Here is a 15,104-nt window from a genome sequence, read left to right on the forward strand (position 1 = left end):
CTAATGTAGTATGACATGTCCTCAACCAACCTCATCTAGTGGGATTTGCTCCATGCATTGAAACGTAAAGAGGAGGAAAATACCAACTCAGGGTAATTATAACACATACAGTAACTTGACATTTAGGGCACAGTGTAGAGAGGGGAGATAGTTGGCCTTATCAGAAGCTATAATGAAAGGTCAATGGCCTCCTCAGTGTTTACCTCCAATCATGTGGTCTGAAGAAGCTTCTTCAGTCTCTATTGAAGCAGCCGAGGTCTGTGTGGGAGATAACACGGCATTGTTAGCCACAGGTGAAACAAAAACTAATGCCATTTCATTTTCTCTGAGCTGTCAGAGTTTTGAGATCCCATAGCTGCAACATAATAAAAGATTTGGTTTGATAGAAAAACAAAAGCTCGCAAAAAAACTAACCGGACTGTTAATGAAGGACGGAGAACAAGGGACACACCCATAGTGGTAACGATCAGCACACACCAATGCGAATACGTTATATATATATATACCATCGTTACACCCTTTTTTCTCCCACTCATCTTATCCTGTAGCAACACTCATCCTCTGTTAAAACAGAGTAAAGTCTATCTCTCTCTCTCACTCTCTCTCTATCTTTTTGGTTCGGTCTCAGTCAGTGGAAGGAAAAAGCTGCATTGATAAATAGGTCAGAGAGCTTTTCCACCCCCCAATGGTTTCAGGCCCAGCTTGGCAAATTGAACATAATTAAGGCCCAAGGCAAAGGTTGCACTTTCCTTGAAATAGCGGGAGGAGTGGTGCAGGAGGTAGCTTGCTACAGGAGGAGACACGCTGCCATGCATGTTCAGTACAGCATGCCTGGGCGCAGTGGATCCACAGAGCCGCAGCCGTGAGAGGAGGAGGGTGTGGAAGAGAGGAGGATGGCAGCCATTACAGAGTGAGGAAAACTCTCTGTACAAGTCTCTCTCCATCACGCGCACACACACACACACACACACACACACATACTCCTCCTCTCTGACTCAGGTTAGCACCGTTATTCTCTCATACAGTGTTTGTTGGTCCGTCTCTTAGCTTCTTCCTTTCTATCACATACATCCAAACACATTAAAGGAAGAGTTTGACATTTTAGGGAATGCACTCATTTGCTTTCTTGCTAAGGGTTAGAGGAGAATATTGATACCACTCTACTGTTTGTCTGTTAAATATGACGCTTCAGCTAGGTGATGGTCAGCTTAGCATTAAGACTGGAAGCTGAGGGAAACAGCTAGCCTGGCTCTGTCCGAAGGTATACAAATCCACCTACCAGCACCTCTAAATCTCCCTAATAAACATGTTATATCTCAATTGTATAATCCATGCATATAAAAGTGTAAAAATTTATGGTTTATGTGCTGGACTCACTGAGCACTTTATTAGGACCACCTGTGAAATCTAATACAACAGCTCTGCCAAAAATTTTACTTTTTACGAAGCTTTAATATTTTCAGTTTTTGTTGACATTGTCAGAAGGGTGATAATTCTACTTTAAAGTAGAGATTTAATGAAAAATGCCCTTTTAGATCACATCCCTGGTCATATTATGCACCTATTTAAAGATAGATAGATAGATAGATAGATAGATAGATAGATAGATAGATAGATAGATAGATAGATAGATAGATAGATAGATAGATAGATAGATAGATAGATAGATAGATAGATAGATAGATAGATAGATAGATAGATAGATAGATAGATAGATAGATAGATAGATAGAATTAGCAGCACAGAGCTGAGATTCATTATGACACGCCCACTTTTCAATAATCAAATCAAATTCCTCCAAGTGTTATGTCCCGCCTGTCTATCCTGTTTCACTTGGAAATATGTCACAATACGGAAGTTAGATACTCTCGAAATGCCGTTTCATCTGGACTTTAAGTTTATTATTGAGGTTATAGTGGGTGGGTGGTGGTGTACTGGAGTACATTATATTAAAAAGTGTAAAAATTAACATGTATGTTAATGTGGTGGAGCTGTTGTATTGTATTAGATTGCACAGGTGTTCCTATTAAAGTGCTGGATGAGTATATTATCAGGCCTGGATGAGTATATTATCAGGCCTGGATGAGTATATTATCAGACCTGGATGTCCAACTTCAAGATGGCACACACTCAAATAAAAACTTGCACGCAAGGCACGTATGCCATGAGAGTTGCTTCTTGGTTTGCTTCCATGTTGTATTTAAAAACACAAAACAAAACACAAAGGAGCTTTTTTGGGAAAGATTTAGGAATATAAAAACCTTCATGGGTTAAAATGTCATAATGTAAAGGGTCGTTATTTATGTTGTTTTCAGTTTTAGGTGTCCTGTCAAAAGTTTTACAAAAAAGTTAAAAAGTATTTTGTTCACTGCCTCATTCTGCATCAGTATTGTGTGTCACTAGTATTTCTACTCTTCACATTTGTATCCTCCCTTGTCTGGAGACGCTGTAGTGAGCTGGGATGCCAAGCTCCATTAGTGTCCCAGCATCCTGTGCTCTGAGGGCTTCACCTTGGCAAGTGAGGGGACAGCAGAGCACTTTCCTTACCTTACCCCCGGCTGGGGTAAGGTAAGAAGAGGCAGCTATGCTGTCAGGCTGTACTGGTAAAAGCGTGGTTTGGCAGTGTATTAAGGGTCAGCCTCGTTTCACACCACAGCACCATCTCTATTAATGAGACCTGATGGAGAGCAAGGACTCCCTGCAGGAGCCCTACATGGCATTATCTGTTGCTACCATCACCTCCTCGCATTAGCTTTCTCATTAGCTTCCACATTAGTAGAGGGTCCACGATAAGTGCTTGGACGCTCTCTGTATGAGGCTGCATGAAAGGAGTTAAACGCAAGAAAGTTCCTTTTTTACGCTACAGATGAGATTAATCGTTTGATGGAATCAATGTAGTCGTATGAAAAGAACTATGTTTGTGAAGCACAGCAGTCGATGATACACAAAGCAAATGTTTCAAAGTTGTGAAAGACATAATTGCCTTAAAAGATTATAATTCATGGCTAAAAGCTGCTGTAGTATGCATTAGCAGGATGATGACACTGAATATTGAACGTATTTCAACATTTAAAAGGGTCGGGCTTTCTTTTCCACAACCACTGTAAACAGTGCACTTTAATAGCATTCTAGGAGTCTAGTCTGGAATAAAACTTTACTACGTGCGCTGCCTTTTGTTGTGTGTAATTATTGTCAAAACATAAATGCATGAAAAATAAAGACCTTGTTCTTTAAGCTGACTTGATTTAAATTATTCACATATAGCCTTTTCCTAAAGAGCATTGTGAATAATGTCAAAACTAAAAGGGCAAACTAACAACATTCCACATGCTCAATGCAAAATGTCATGATAGTGAGGAAGATTTGCTCATTATCATGACGCAGGCTTTTCACTCTTGAATTACTTGTACATGTGAAATGATTTAAAATTGGCTCTTACAGTCACAGATAATAAGACAGTAATTCATAAGAAAAGAATATAGATTATATTAAATCAATTCATGGAGTAAATAAAAATAAGATTAATGTTATAGAAGATCTGGAGTTTTTCTTTTCTTTTGCATTAAACCGCAAAAAAATCCAAATATGTGCAGAAATTTAAGGTGTGAGATTCAACTCATACAGAAATATACCTGCTCATTTCTAAAATGGATGTGCAGCAGCATCACACCAGGCACTCCGCCTTCCCTCCCCCCCCCCCCCGTCACAGATGCCCAGTGTGACCGGACGCCATATGGCAAAAGATTTACCATGGCGACACGGCCAGGAGGCTCTAACTCAAACCTTCATCAGAATGTCAAGGAATGTCAGATAGAGAGAGGGGAGACGGAGACGCGAGGAGGAGAGGGAGGGAGACGGGAGATACAGTAGCATTGTTCCCTCAGCGCAGCAGGCTCAGCTGGCCTAAACAGTCCCAGTCCCCTCAGCCTCGTAAGACTAATGGCGGAAAATCACAACCTGAGGGGTTTGATCCTCTAAAGGGCCTCTGAGACTTGATTAATATGCAGCTTTTTTATGTGAAACACAGACATAAATACATGCTCTGAAATGTGTGTGGCGTGCGCTCAGATTTACACATGAACAAAAAAGCATTCAGAGCACACACACACACACACGGTAAAGCATGTAGATATGATATCAGGCAGCTCGCTCAACACCGTGCAGGGTGGCACAAAGACATAAATGCACATGCCGCAGTCATACACACGCCATGAATCTCTTTGCAAAAGCCAAGAACAGCTATAAAAAAAATATTCAGCTTATTGCTCCCTGACTGCGCCGTTAAAAATAAGAAAACCAGACAGGTACAATCTCCCTGACCTGCATGGTATATGTGAATGTGCTGTGCAGGCATTTTCGCCATCTCTGCTCTCTATGTATGGCTTCCCCTCCCCCCACCCTCTCCATCATCATACTGTATCCTCCTCACCCACACAGCAGGCTCCCCTCCCCCACCCTCGCTCTCACCACCCCCTGGGAGGATGGAGCAACCAGAGAGAAATTAATTGAAATCTAAACCCCGATGCAGGATTAACTAAGTAGGTGAATTCCAGTTGTCACATAATCAGGGCTAGTGTACTATTTGACTTTCATCAAATGGGGCTGACTGAAACAGCGGCCAGGGATAATGACAGGAAAAAATAAGCCAGCTGCTGTGGCCCCCCCCTCCTCCTCCTCCTCTCCTCCCTCCCCTCCACTTCTCTCTTTCTCTTTCCATCCCATCCCCCCTCTCTCCTCAGCATCTCTCTATCCATCCCTGCCTCCTAACCTCAGACGTAAATTTGGGTTCTTTCCTACGGCCAACGAGCCACTGGCACATACAGAGGAGAGCTCAGCGGGGGGAAAAAAAAGAAAATCACAAAATGTTGCTGTCACATTTTGTGACCTCCCTCCTTCTTTATACACACTTCTGATATGGAGGCAGATAAACAACACCTGCTGGAAATATTTTTATCACATGCAAGCACATATAGAAGTTCATGTTCACTGTCTGATCTGAGTAAGAAGCACATATTATTAAAAAAAAAGATAACAATCTGTATATATGTCATTATACATATGTGAAGTAACTGTGGTATTTACTGTACAAGCATTTGGAGCATGTTACAGAGAAAAACACACCGTCCTTTCTCAACTACTGTAAATGCACCGTGGTATTTGGTTTTCTTTGAGACAACGGCGGATGAAATGTTGAAGTAAAGTGGGTCAAACAGCACGCAGCTCTGATGAAGCATGACTTGCCGCAACAAAAAAAAAAAAAAAAAATGGGAGCACGTCAGAAGATTTTTCTTTCACTTTGAAAGGATGATGTAGATAGGGCAACGCGATGCCAGAGACTCGCTGCGCTATCAAGCGAAGGCACTTGATCTATTTTTAACACTGAAAATGTCCCCGGTTCAATCTTACACTGCATTGTGTGACAGTCATTTTTGATCAGATATTGATGCAAAAACATAAATAAACAATGTATCTTATTTAGCATAAACTCCAAAGGAAACATGCAGGGAGGACATAAAGATGGCTGTTGCTTTTGCATAATAAAAATGCTACAGATAATTTAAAATGGCACTATTAAAATAAATACTGCATCTCCTAGCTTTTATTTCTGAATATATAACTCAAATGGTGAGGACATTTTTCAAAGCAAATTTTAGTGTTTAAATTGGCGCTTCAACTGGAATACAATGCTGCTGCTACCAGCAATAAAACAGCTACGTTTCTTTACAATTCCATGCTGTTTAGAAATCAATATTTTAGCAAGTTGTCTGTGTGTGTGTGTGTGTGTGTGTGTGTGTGTGTGTGTGTGTGTGTGTGTGTGTGTGTGTGTGCATGTGATTGTCTAGGTGTGGATAGCAGTGGGTGTGGGCTGTGCGTCAGTACAGCAGAGCAAGCTGCCAGCTAACCAGTTGATAATATAGCTTGGGCTTATGCCCAGTGAGGTTGACCTCGGCCTCACGCGCAATGTCATTTACCACCTGCCACACACACACACGCACAAACACACACAGTATAGAGCACAGTGCTCTCTCTGCCTTCAGCTCCACCTCTACACATCTCTGTCTCTCCACAAACACACACATACATACACACATATGGGTATATCCCTTGGTAGCGGGAGGGCTTGTGCACACTACAGAGTGGCTGTGTGACAGATTTATACGTGCTCAACAAGTGTCACTGTGTGTGTATGTAAAGATACACAATAATAATCAAGAGAAGACCTTCTAAGAGAGTGTTAGTGTCTTATGTTTCTCAGAACAGAGGGCAATTTATAGACAAACACACACACACACAGAAGCACGTGCTCAGATTCAGACACTTCCACAGAGCTGTAGGGCGAAGGCGTGCGGAGCAGGATACCTGGACAGATGGCAGGCAGTCATCCCGTTGGACCTGCCATCAGAGCGCTGCCCGAGAGGAAGAGAAGAACAGAAACAGTTTCATCTGCTCTACACACACGCACACACACACACACACACACACACACACACACAGAAAGAAAGAGAGAGAGAGAGAGAGACCTACAATTAGTTTTTATAATAAAGGCACGCCGTATGGACCCTGACACCAGCATGTGTGTGCATTCTTGTCTGTGTTAAGTCACTGCATAAATAGAATGGAAACCACTACAGAAGATGCATTTGTATAAATACATCAAAGAATCTGAACACTGGCTGCACAGCACCAGCTTTTACAGTCTGTAAAATAAACCAGTTCTGATAGAGATGAAGAACGAGAAACTCCTACATTTGACTACTAACACCAAGGCAGCATTGTTTACACGCAGGAGGAGCCGGAGTATTGTTTTATTTACTGTCGCAGATTAATCATGGTACAAATCCAGGGAGCAGACAGTTTGGTTTATTGGTATCAACTTGAACTCTGACACCTGGATTCATTTCATCCGATCTAATTACGATTGATTTTTGTTCAGTCAAATGTTTTACTGTGGGACAGACAAGAGGCTGTGGTTGTTGCACGAATGCTGCGGTGTACGTCTCTGCCTGGTAAAACCTGCCTCTGACTCTGATGCTCTCCATTACAGGGAGGAGCGATGGATGGAGTGGCTAACAGACTACCAAAACCCACTACTCTGGCCTAAATCACATTTCAAAGCATAGAGGAGTCTATTACAGGGAATTAGAAAGGCCTTGGATCTCAACAAGCCTATCCTTCAATTTTATTGAGTCTTCTCAGTAGCCCTTGGTGTATTGTGTATACTTGTCAATAGCAATTCGTCTACAAAAAAAAAAAGCAAAAAGCGCCGAGCGTGTATGTGCAGCTCACAAATATGTGCGTGTGTGTGGTTAGACTTGTCTCCTTCATCCTGCCCTTGGGAACAATAGAGAGAGAAAAACGTATGAAATCATTTTAGGTTCACGGTGACATTCAAAGGAGAATTTGAACCATAAATTCAAACACAAATGTAACGTATTTAAAATGTGTATTGTCATTTTTTTTTTTAAATATACTGCTTAAAGAATATAAAATGATAATGACAAAAGCAGTGATAGGAAACCTGAAATTGACAGTCACCAGTTATAAGAGAGGCAGGAAACTAGAAGGCAAAAGGTAATGCTGATGTGTGGTAAATGCTGGGAGGAGATATGTGCCTCTGCTCTGAGTATTATCTACCCTGAATGAAGTCAAGTGAAATGGACATGTACTTTCAGTCAATTATTGCTACTTTCATTTGCCACATGTCCTATAAAAGCAGAAATGATTATGGCAGATATATCTCTCCATCCTTATACCTACCATTCAAATTGTCTGCAGTTTAAATGCAAACAAAAATACCCCCTTTTCCCCTCCACAAGCTCTGACTTTATCCTCAGGATACACAAGCAAGGGCATCTTCACGCTGGCAGCCATACTGATTCTTAACCCTCTTCCCCTGTCTGTGTTTCCACTCCAACCTCTAGGCATGAAACATGGCAAGACCCCCTCCAAATATCCTCCACACCCCCGCTGTCTGTCTGAGCCTGCAGAGAGCCACTGCTCATAATCCATGTGCATCGTGTCAGATAATTTTGTGGTGGCAAATCAATAATGCAACCGTAAATTTCATTTAAATAAACATTAGTGGCCTACTTAATTAATGAAACCTCATCTGCAATTTGTCAGTGTCAGGAGTGTGAACCCCTTTGATGTTTGTATGAATATTCCTTTTTAGAAAATGAGGCACTCGCACGATTAGTGCTCATTGTGGGGTTAGCCTTTCCCTACCTTCTGCGCTGCAGCGTGAATTTGCGCAGGGCTTATCAAGAGTACACACAATCACCAGATTAAAAGCATTTACTGTGCAGGGAGGACAATGAGAGGCCGCAAAATGAATGTGGGGAAACATCATGAAAAATAGCGGGGGGAATATCTAATGAATCTAATCTACATACAAGCAACCTGATCAAATGCTTGAGCAATTTCAAAGGCCATATATCAAACAGTACATGACATTAACATCGAATCAATATCTGGGAGGTCCACACCCATAAGCAATAACGCTGAACGTTAATAACCAGCAGTGATATGAGAGATAAATAATAAGGAGAAATATAAAACAACACACCATCATAATGTGAGATGAGCATCTGACCTGTCCTTGTCAGTGCGCAGGGAACAGCTGCTCACGACCCAATTTCACATGGATACATAATTCAGGGGCGAGCTATACGACTTCCACACCACTATAAAAGTATTCATCAAAACAAGTTAGCGAGTCTATTTCTGCGGACTCGCTTACAATCCCTCGTTCCGACATTACAACTGCTTCATTAGTTGGTAGAATGACTCATAAAGGCTTCGCCGACCTAATTAAGTCAAGTTGATCAACACTTTGCTCAAGTTGATAAGTTTAAAAGATTCAAGATGGTATAAAAGGATTTGACTCATTAACCATGAAACTAAAATCAGACTGACAGCAGTTCAACTAATATACAAAGTAATATAACAAGGGAGTACCTTGACAGTCTTAATGTGTTTGTAAGTGAGATTTCAGCTCAAGAACACATCAAATCAAAGAGATGAAATGCAAATATTAAATTGGACATGGTGGAAAAGATGACTGACATATTTCCCACCATATATCTCATCACACTATTCTAGCATCTCCCTTTTTCTTTGCCACTTTTGAATGAACTAAAAGAAAAAAAATGATAGTGAGTCTGGCTGTGGTTCTGTTGAGTTCTTACAGATAAAACCAACTGAACTGCAATTAAATGCTGACCCAGAACAACAATGAATAATAGATTGTTGGGAGCACAATGCCACTAAAATACAAATGCATATTGACCTATGTTTAAATGCCCAAAGCACTTGATTTAATGCTTTTTAGCACAACATCAGCACAACAAGATCTGCACACCAACTGTACCCATTATAAAAACCTATTTACAGATTGCACATTATATTTATGAGCCGATTGAAAGTATCTCTTCTTTACTACAACAAAGAAATCCGCAACCAGTTCATTGACATATATTTACAGAAATAAATATTGCAGTGAATAAACACACTGTATGAACTGGCATCACATTTGCTGACACACTTTATACGCAGCCACTTGCACCAACTGACTCCATTTATTACACAGGAGCAAGCAAACCCAGTTCATTCATTTTTCAGCGGAAAAAAAAAAAAAAAACAGGTTACAGTACAGAGCCAAAAACTGATTAAAGCTCAAGGTATGAAGGAGACAGAATAAGGAAGTTGGAAATCACCCCCCATCCCTTATTTGGGACACCTGAAATAGGCCAGAGGCTGATTTCCTCCTATGAGAGGAGCCCTGGGAAGCCTGGGAGACTGAAGGGAAAAGAGGAAAGGGAGGAGGTGGAGGGATGATAGCGGTGGTGGTGGTGGGGGGGGAGGGATTCAGCGGGGCCTTAAGTGTGCTATCATAGGCGTCTCTTGTGCCTGCCTGCTTTATTTGCAGTAGTCAGGTTAATGAGTCCACCAGCCCACTTGATGTTGAGAGGCCTGCCACAAAGAGCTGCCTCATTAGAGCTAGCCTGGCACGCTGCTCTGAGACAAAGGGACATTCACGCTACTGAATGCCTTTACGCTCCTCAATGCTGCCAGCCTGCGAGGGCCAACGCCATGGCATAGCCCCCTGCACACGTCCTGGCGCCTGGCCAGCCACACCACGACCCTCAGCCTGGCTGGCTGGACTAGCAGACTGCTGCAGCGCTAGTAAGTGTTGGAGAGAAGGAAGACTTCAGAACAGGGCATGTGCAAAAAAAAAAAAACACTGCAGGAAGCCAGAAGACATGCTACATTATCAATGACTGCAATTGGTTTCCCTCTTAGAGATGTGTGTGACTAAGCTCTTCCCTCCGCCTTCCTCCTCGCTTTATCTTTACATTTGCCACCATCACTCGCCACGGCTTCGGCTCAACATTCTTCACTTTCCGAGAGAACCTCCTTGTTCAAACAACTCGCAGCTAACAAGGCTACATCTAGAATACATTCACCAATCATATTAAAAGCACAATCGCTGCCCAGACCACAAGTATCCAATTAGTATGACACAATGAATGAAGTGCAGTTACTGTGGGTGGCCACAACACGAGGATGATTCCTGTCTGCGCTTACATGCTGCTTTATGAGCCAAGGTGCAGGTCTGACCTATTTAATAAGAGCCATTGTAAGGTATTCAAATGTCACTGCTCTGTGCAATTTCATGCTTCACAACTAGAGGCTGCAATGTCTGTTTTGACGAGAAAACACGATTGTGACCAGAAATAAATGCACTGAATAATTTGTAAATTGTAAGGAATATACCGTACATTGTATACAGTAAGTTCCTTACAATATACAGTACATATTGCATATTGTGGAAAAACTCTTATACACAATAATAAAACTGTATAAAATTATGTCTTGTGCACAATAAATTAAAAAAACTATAAAATCAACACCATCATGCATAAAATATACTTCAGGTTCTGAATCTCAAATATTAAAGATCACTCCAATTTTCATCACGTCACTTTTTTTTTTTTTGTTTGTCTAAGTATTACTGTCTCCCTGTTTCAAAGCTTAGTCACTGATCATAAATTTAACACAGAGCTCAAAACAATGCATCACACTTTCACAAAATACTGTGCAGGGACTTAGACATAGAACCATAAGGCGAGCATGAACAAACACCCATATTTCATGATTGATGCACTGGCAAAGATCCAGTTCCCCACTTCCACGCAAGAAAAAAAAAAATCTATTTCTCTCAAGGCTTGGGGTCAGGAGTTAAATATTTTCTGCATAGGCAATCCGCTCTTTCCGCCACACTATTTATAGCGCAGGCAGAAACAGCTGAGCTGACTGCAGTGATGTCACTTGCGCTGATGGAATGCTTTGTTCCAAAGCGTGTGCGCATGCCACCTGGGTCTGTGCGAGCTGCGAAGGGGAAGCTCAATGCAGGAGCCAAGATGGCTGACAGTTGCCCCATTTTTCAAGAGTGAAAAAAAAAACCCATCACTATCTCCTTGAACCAGGCTGTCCAGCAACACCAAATACAGTGCAAAGAAGAAGCATTCATTCCTCTGTCATGGCTCTGTGCACTAATGTCATGAACGGTATCAGTGTTTGCGGCTGCCATTTAGGAGTGAGCGCTCATGTCAAAGTAGGGTAGCATCAGGGTAACACACTGCAGCTGAAAAGCAGAAATCACACGTGAGGTCTAAAAGCATTTAACTGTTTGTTGTTCCGTGCATAACGTGCATACGGCTGAGGCGTTGAAGAAGTACTATACCCATATATATTTTTAGTAAGCCTTTGGGCTTCTTTCAGTGTCCCTAAAAGAGCATGGTTGCCTGGCAACCATTATTGTTGCCATGGAGATTCATGTGTTGGCAGCTGCTGCAATCAGCATTAACTCAAGGCACATATTCTCATTCCGATAGTCAGGCGATGGGAAGGCAACTAGGACACACAGTCAGAGAGGGATAGTAATCAGTGTGAAACATATGCTCATCCATTACTCGCTGCATTAATACAATTATATCAAAAGAAATTTATGGCTGTGCTTTGGTGCAATGATCACATTGCAGGCAGAGGCATAAAATTCCACCTCATAACAGATCCCCACTTTCATTTAATAAATGGCACCGGGCTATAACACAATGGAAACAATGCCATTGTGCCTCTGACAAAAACATATCAGTTATAAAAACGTCTCTATTTAGAGTCACTTTAGAGGATAGACATTTGTTTCAAGCTGAAAAGGAAATTATGTGAAAAGCTGTGTACATCCTGCATTACTGAGTGTTTTTCTGATAGGTAAGACAAAAGTGTCCCTGCTGTGAAATGTATAAGTAGCATATAAAAACAGCTCATTTGACAATGTTGTTTACATATTAAATCTTTTTATGAGGAACCTTATTGCACAATGAACTGTAAACCGTTTGAGAGACAGTAAGGGAAATATTTAGTGGTAAATATCAGACTAAACTCAATATTTTCAGTAGCTCTCTGTAAGCTGCTGTTGCCGTTTTATTTCGACCTGTTGGGGGGGATAAGTGATATTTACCTCTTTCCATTCTTCATATGGGTACACATCCATGCCCACTGGAACAATTGCAACCCTGTTGAGAGTAGACACGCACAGAGATCATAATAGCAGTTATTTCCTCTCTGGATTTTTTTTTTTTTTTTTTTTTTTTTTCACAGGGCCCAGCTTTCTCAGTCACTTCACTGTTGACATCACACAGCTATGTGGGGATAAAGAGGCAGAGAAAAACAATAAGAGACCCATTGACCCCCATTTCACAAACCTTGGGGGTATGGGAGAAATCCACTTACAAGCCTGGAACAGACCTGCTGATTGGGCCTCAATGGGCTTTCTATTAGGGAACAGTGCAAGTGCAGCGGAAGGTCCTGACTGCTGCCATTTCTGAGCGAGGACGTTTCTACAACTGATAGCGCAGATTTACATCTAACCCCTCCTGCACCTCGGGTGAGATGCCAACGCTAAACTGTATCTCAAATCAAAGAAACAATTGGATAAGCGTGCAATGCAGTTATTGCGCTATACATTAATCCACACGGTGCCTTGTAAAATCTCTGATCTGATCATATCACTCCTGCTGCATCTATTTAAAAAAAAAACAAAAAAAAAAAAACAACTGTCACTGAGCAATGCGAGGCGGCAGCACCTGAATACAAGTTATTGGAGCAAAATGATTTTCACGAGCGTGAGCACCTGTGTCCAGAATAAATTCATTCATTTGTTTATTTCACACAACACACATCTTTCTGAAACCAATCAAGATTAAGCAGCTCATCTTAAATTGACACGAAAGGCAGGGGGATTTTCTTTCAACCCATAGACCATCTACTCGACTAAAACCAAAACCTTAGGTTAATGATTCTGTAAATTTCCTCTCTCCCACTCTGCTTTAATTGCCCTACACAAGAGAAACATGGCTTGGAGAGTCAGACGTGATGATCTCCTGGCATAAGCATTAGAATGGAAGCTTTCTCTGGATGCTGCTGGTTGACATTTAACATCACAGAGAGATGGGAGGTGGAGAGCCAGGTGCCCTATACATGCACATTTGACCCCCTGCTAATGTCAGAGGGGGAAGGTCCCACACACTCATCCTCGCTTCACTCACACAAAACACAGCAAGGGCGCACAGTACAAAGTATCCCTTCCCAGTAATTACAGACAGGATTCAGCTTCCTGATACAGATGTTTATATGGCGGGAGGTGCATTTCATTCAAGATATCATAACTCTAGTTAACACACATCTTCTGTAATGGACTGGAGTTCAAGTTAAGGCAACTACAGTAAATTAAAGGATCACTATTGTGCAAATAAGGCTTTGTGTTCCCCTCTGTAAGGAAACTCCCCTAATTTCTTTTAAATTTTCCTAAGCAAAGTCAAATTACAAACAGCCTACGCAGAATTTCATCTTAAGCGGCTAGATTCCTTTTTATGCACCATTTCTAAAAAGTGCACCTCCTCTCTGATTTGTTCTCCTCTCAAATTACAGATATTGTTGAATGTGTGAATTTAACAGCAATCAAGGCAAAGCTATGAATGGCTTTTACATACCGAGCGGAAAAGCACAATGTGTGTAGCATGAGGGGAAGATGCACACATTGGAGGACACTACAAACACAGCCAGCAGGCCTGTAACCCAGTGCAGATGACCTGGTTCTGCTTGCACGCAACCATGAAATAACAACTGCTGTTTGGTGTTTGATGTTAGCTCGGGGAGCGTACTGTCCCTTCTCGGGCTAAGCAAGGCACACGTTACCATCAGGATATGTTTGAAAAAAAAAAAAAAAAAGATTTGCAATGAGGTCATGTCCTGAAACAAAGCAGAATCTACTGGGTTATTCTCTAATTCTGAAGTCTATTCATTGCAGGTCAGGACTGCTGGCACATATAACATCATAACATTTCTTTAAAATAAACTAGGATTACACAAGATGTCACTTTGATACTGAGCGCCTGAAAACTGGTAAAATTGAAGATGCTCGATCATGTAGAGATGTCAGAAAATATGTGTGTGTGTATCTATGGGCTAGTAAAACAAGGAATTTACAACTACTTTCATATACAAAAACTAATAAGCTATTGATGACAGTGTTATTGATACTGTAGTATCTGGGCAAGGTTCCCATAAGAACAACCCATGTGTTTTGTCATATTGAAAAATTGTGTCTACTCCTTGGAGTGAAACATATTATTACATTTTACAATATTGTGTTTTTATAATAATATTTACAAACTGATGTACATTTGAAATAGAATTTTCACTCCAAAAGCTATTTTCACTCAGTGACAAAATAGTAGAATCTATAAAATGCATTTCTAAATGAATTTAATCATTTTTAAGAATGAATATCAATACAAATAGTGAGTAGGCGGTAGTTAATACATGCACAAGGTTCTTAAATTTAAACATAACAGTGAGAGAAATTATCATTATTTAAACAGCATGTTCACCAAATATTCCATGACTTAATATTCCAAATATTTCCATTCAAACTGTGGAAATACACACTATGCCCCCTGTTTCTCACATGGTACTGCAGGTATGTCTACCTGTCTGTGTTGCAAGTGTGACATTAGAAAGAGATTATTTTGATTTCAGTC

At 41.1% G+C, this 15,104-nt stretch overlaps 1 protein-coding gene across 2 annotated transcripts in view; it reads right to left on the minus strand.

Moving 5' to 3' along the window:
• LOC122972517 overlaps nt 1-15,104 on the minus strand; it is a 112,577-nt gene that overhangs the window by 35,584 nt on the left and 61,889 nt on the right. The window contains exons 8-9 of one of the 2 annotated variants that reach the window (XM_044339687.1): nt 12,524-12,578; nt 204-258 (exon numbers count right to left, since the gene is read on the minus strand). In XM_044339687.1, the coding sequence (XP_044195622.1) occupies nt 204-258; nt 12,524-12,578 (110 nt within the window). Of the gene's footprint in view, nt 1-203; nt 259-9,984; nt 10,183-12,523; nt 12,579-15,104 lie in introns of those variants that run through there. The other variant, XM_044339688.1, reaches the window with a different exon arrangement.

The sequence above is a fragment of the Thunnus albacares genome, chromosome 21 (assembly GCF_914725855.1).
Source record: "Thunnus albacares chromosome 21, fThuAlb1.1, whole genome shotgun sequence".
Classification (NCBI taxonomy): Eukaryota; Metazoa; Chordata; class Actinopteri; order Scombriformes; family Scombridae; genus Thunnus; species Thunnus albacares.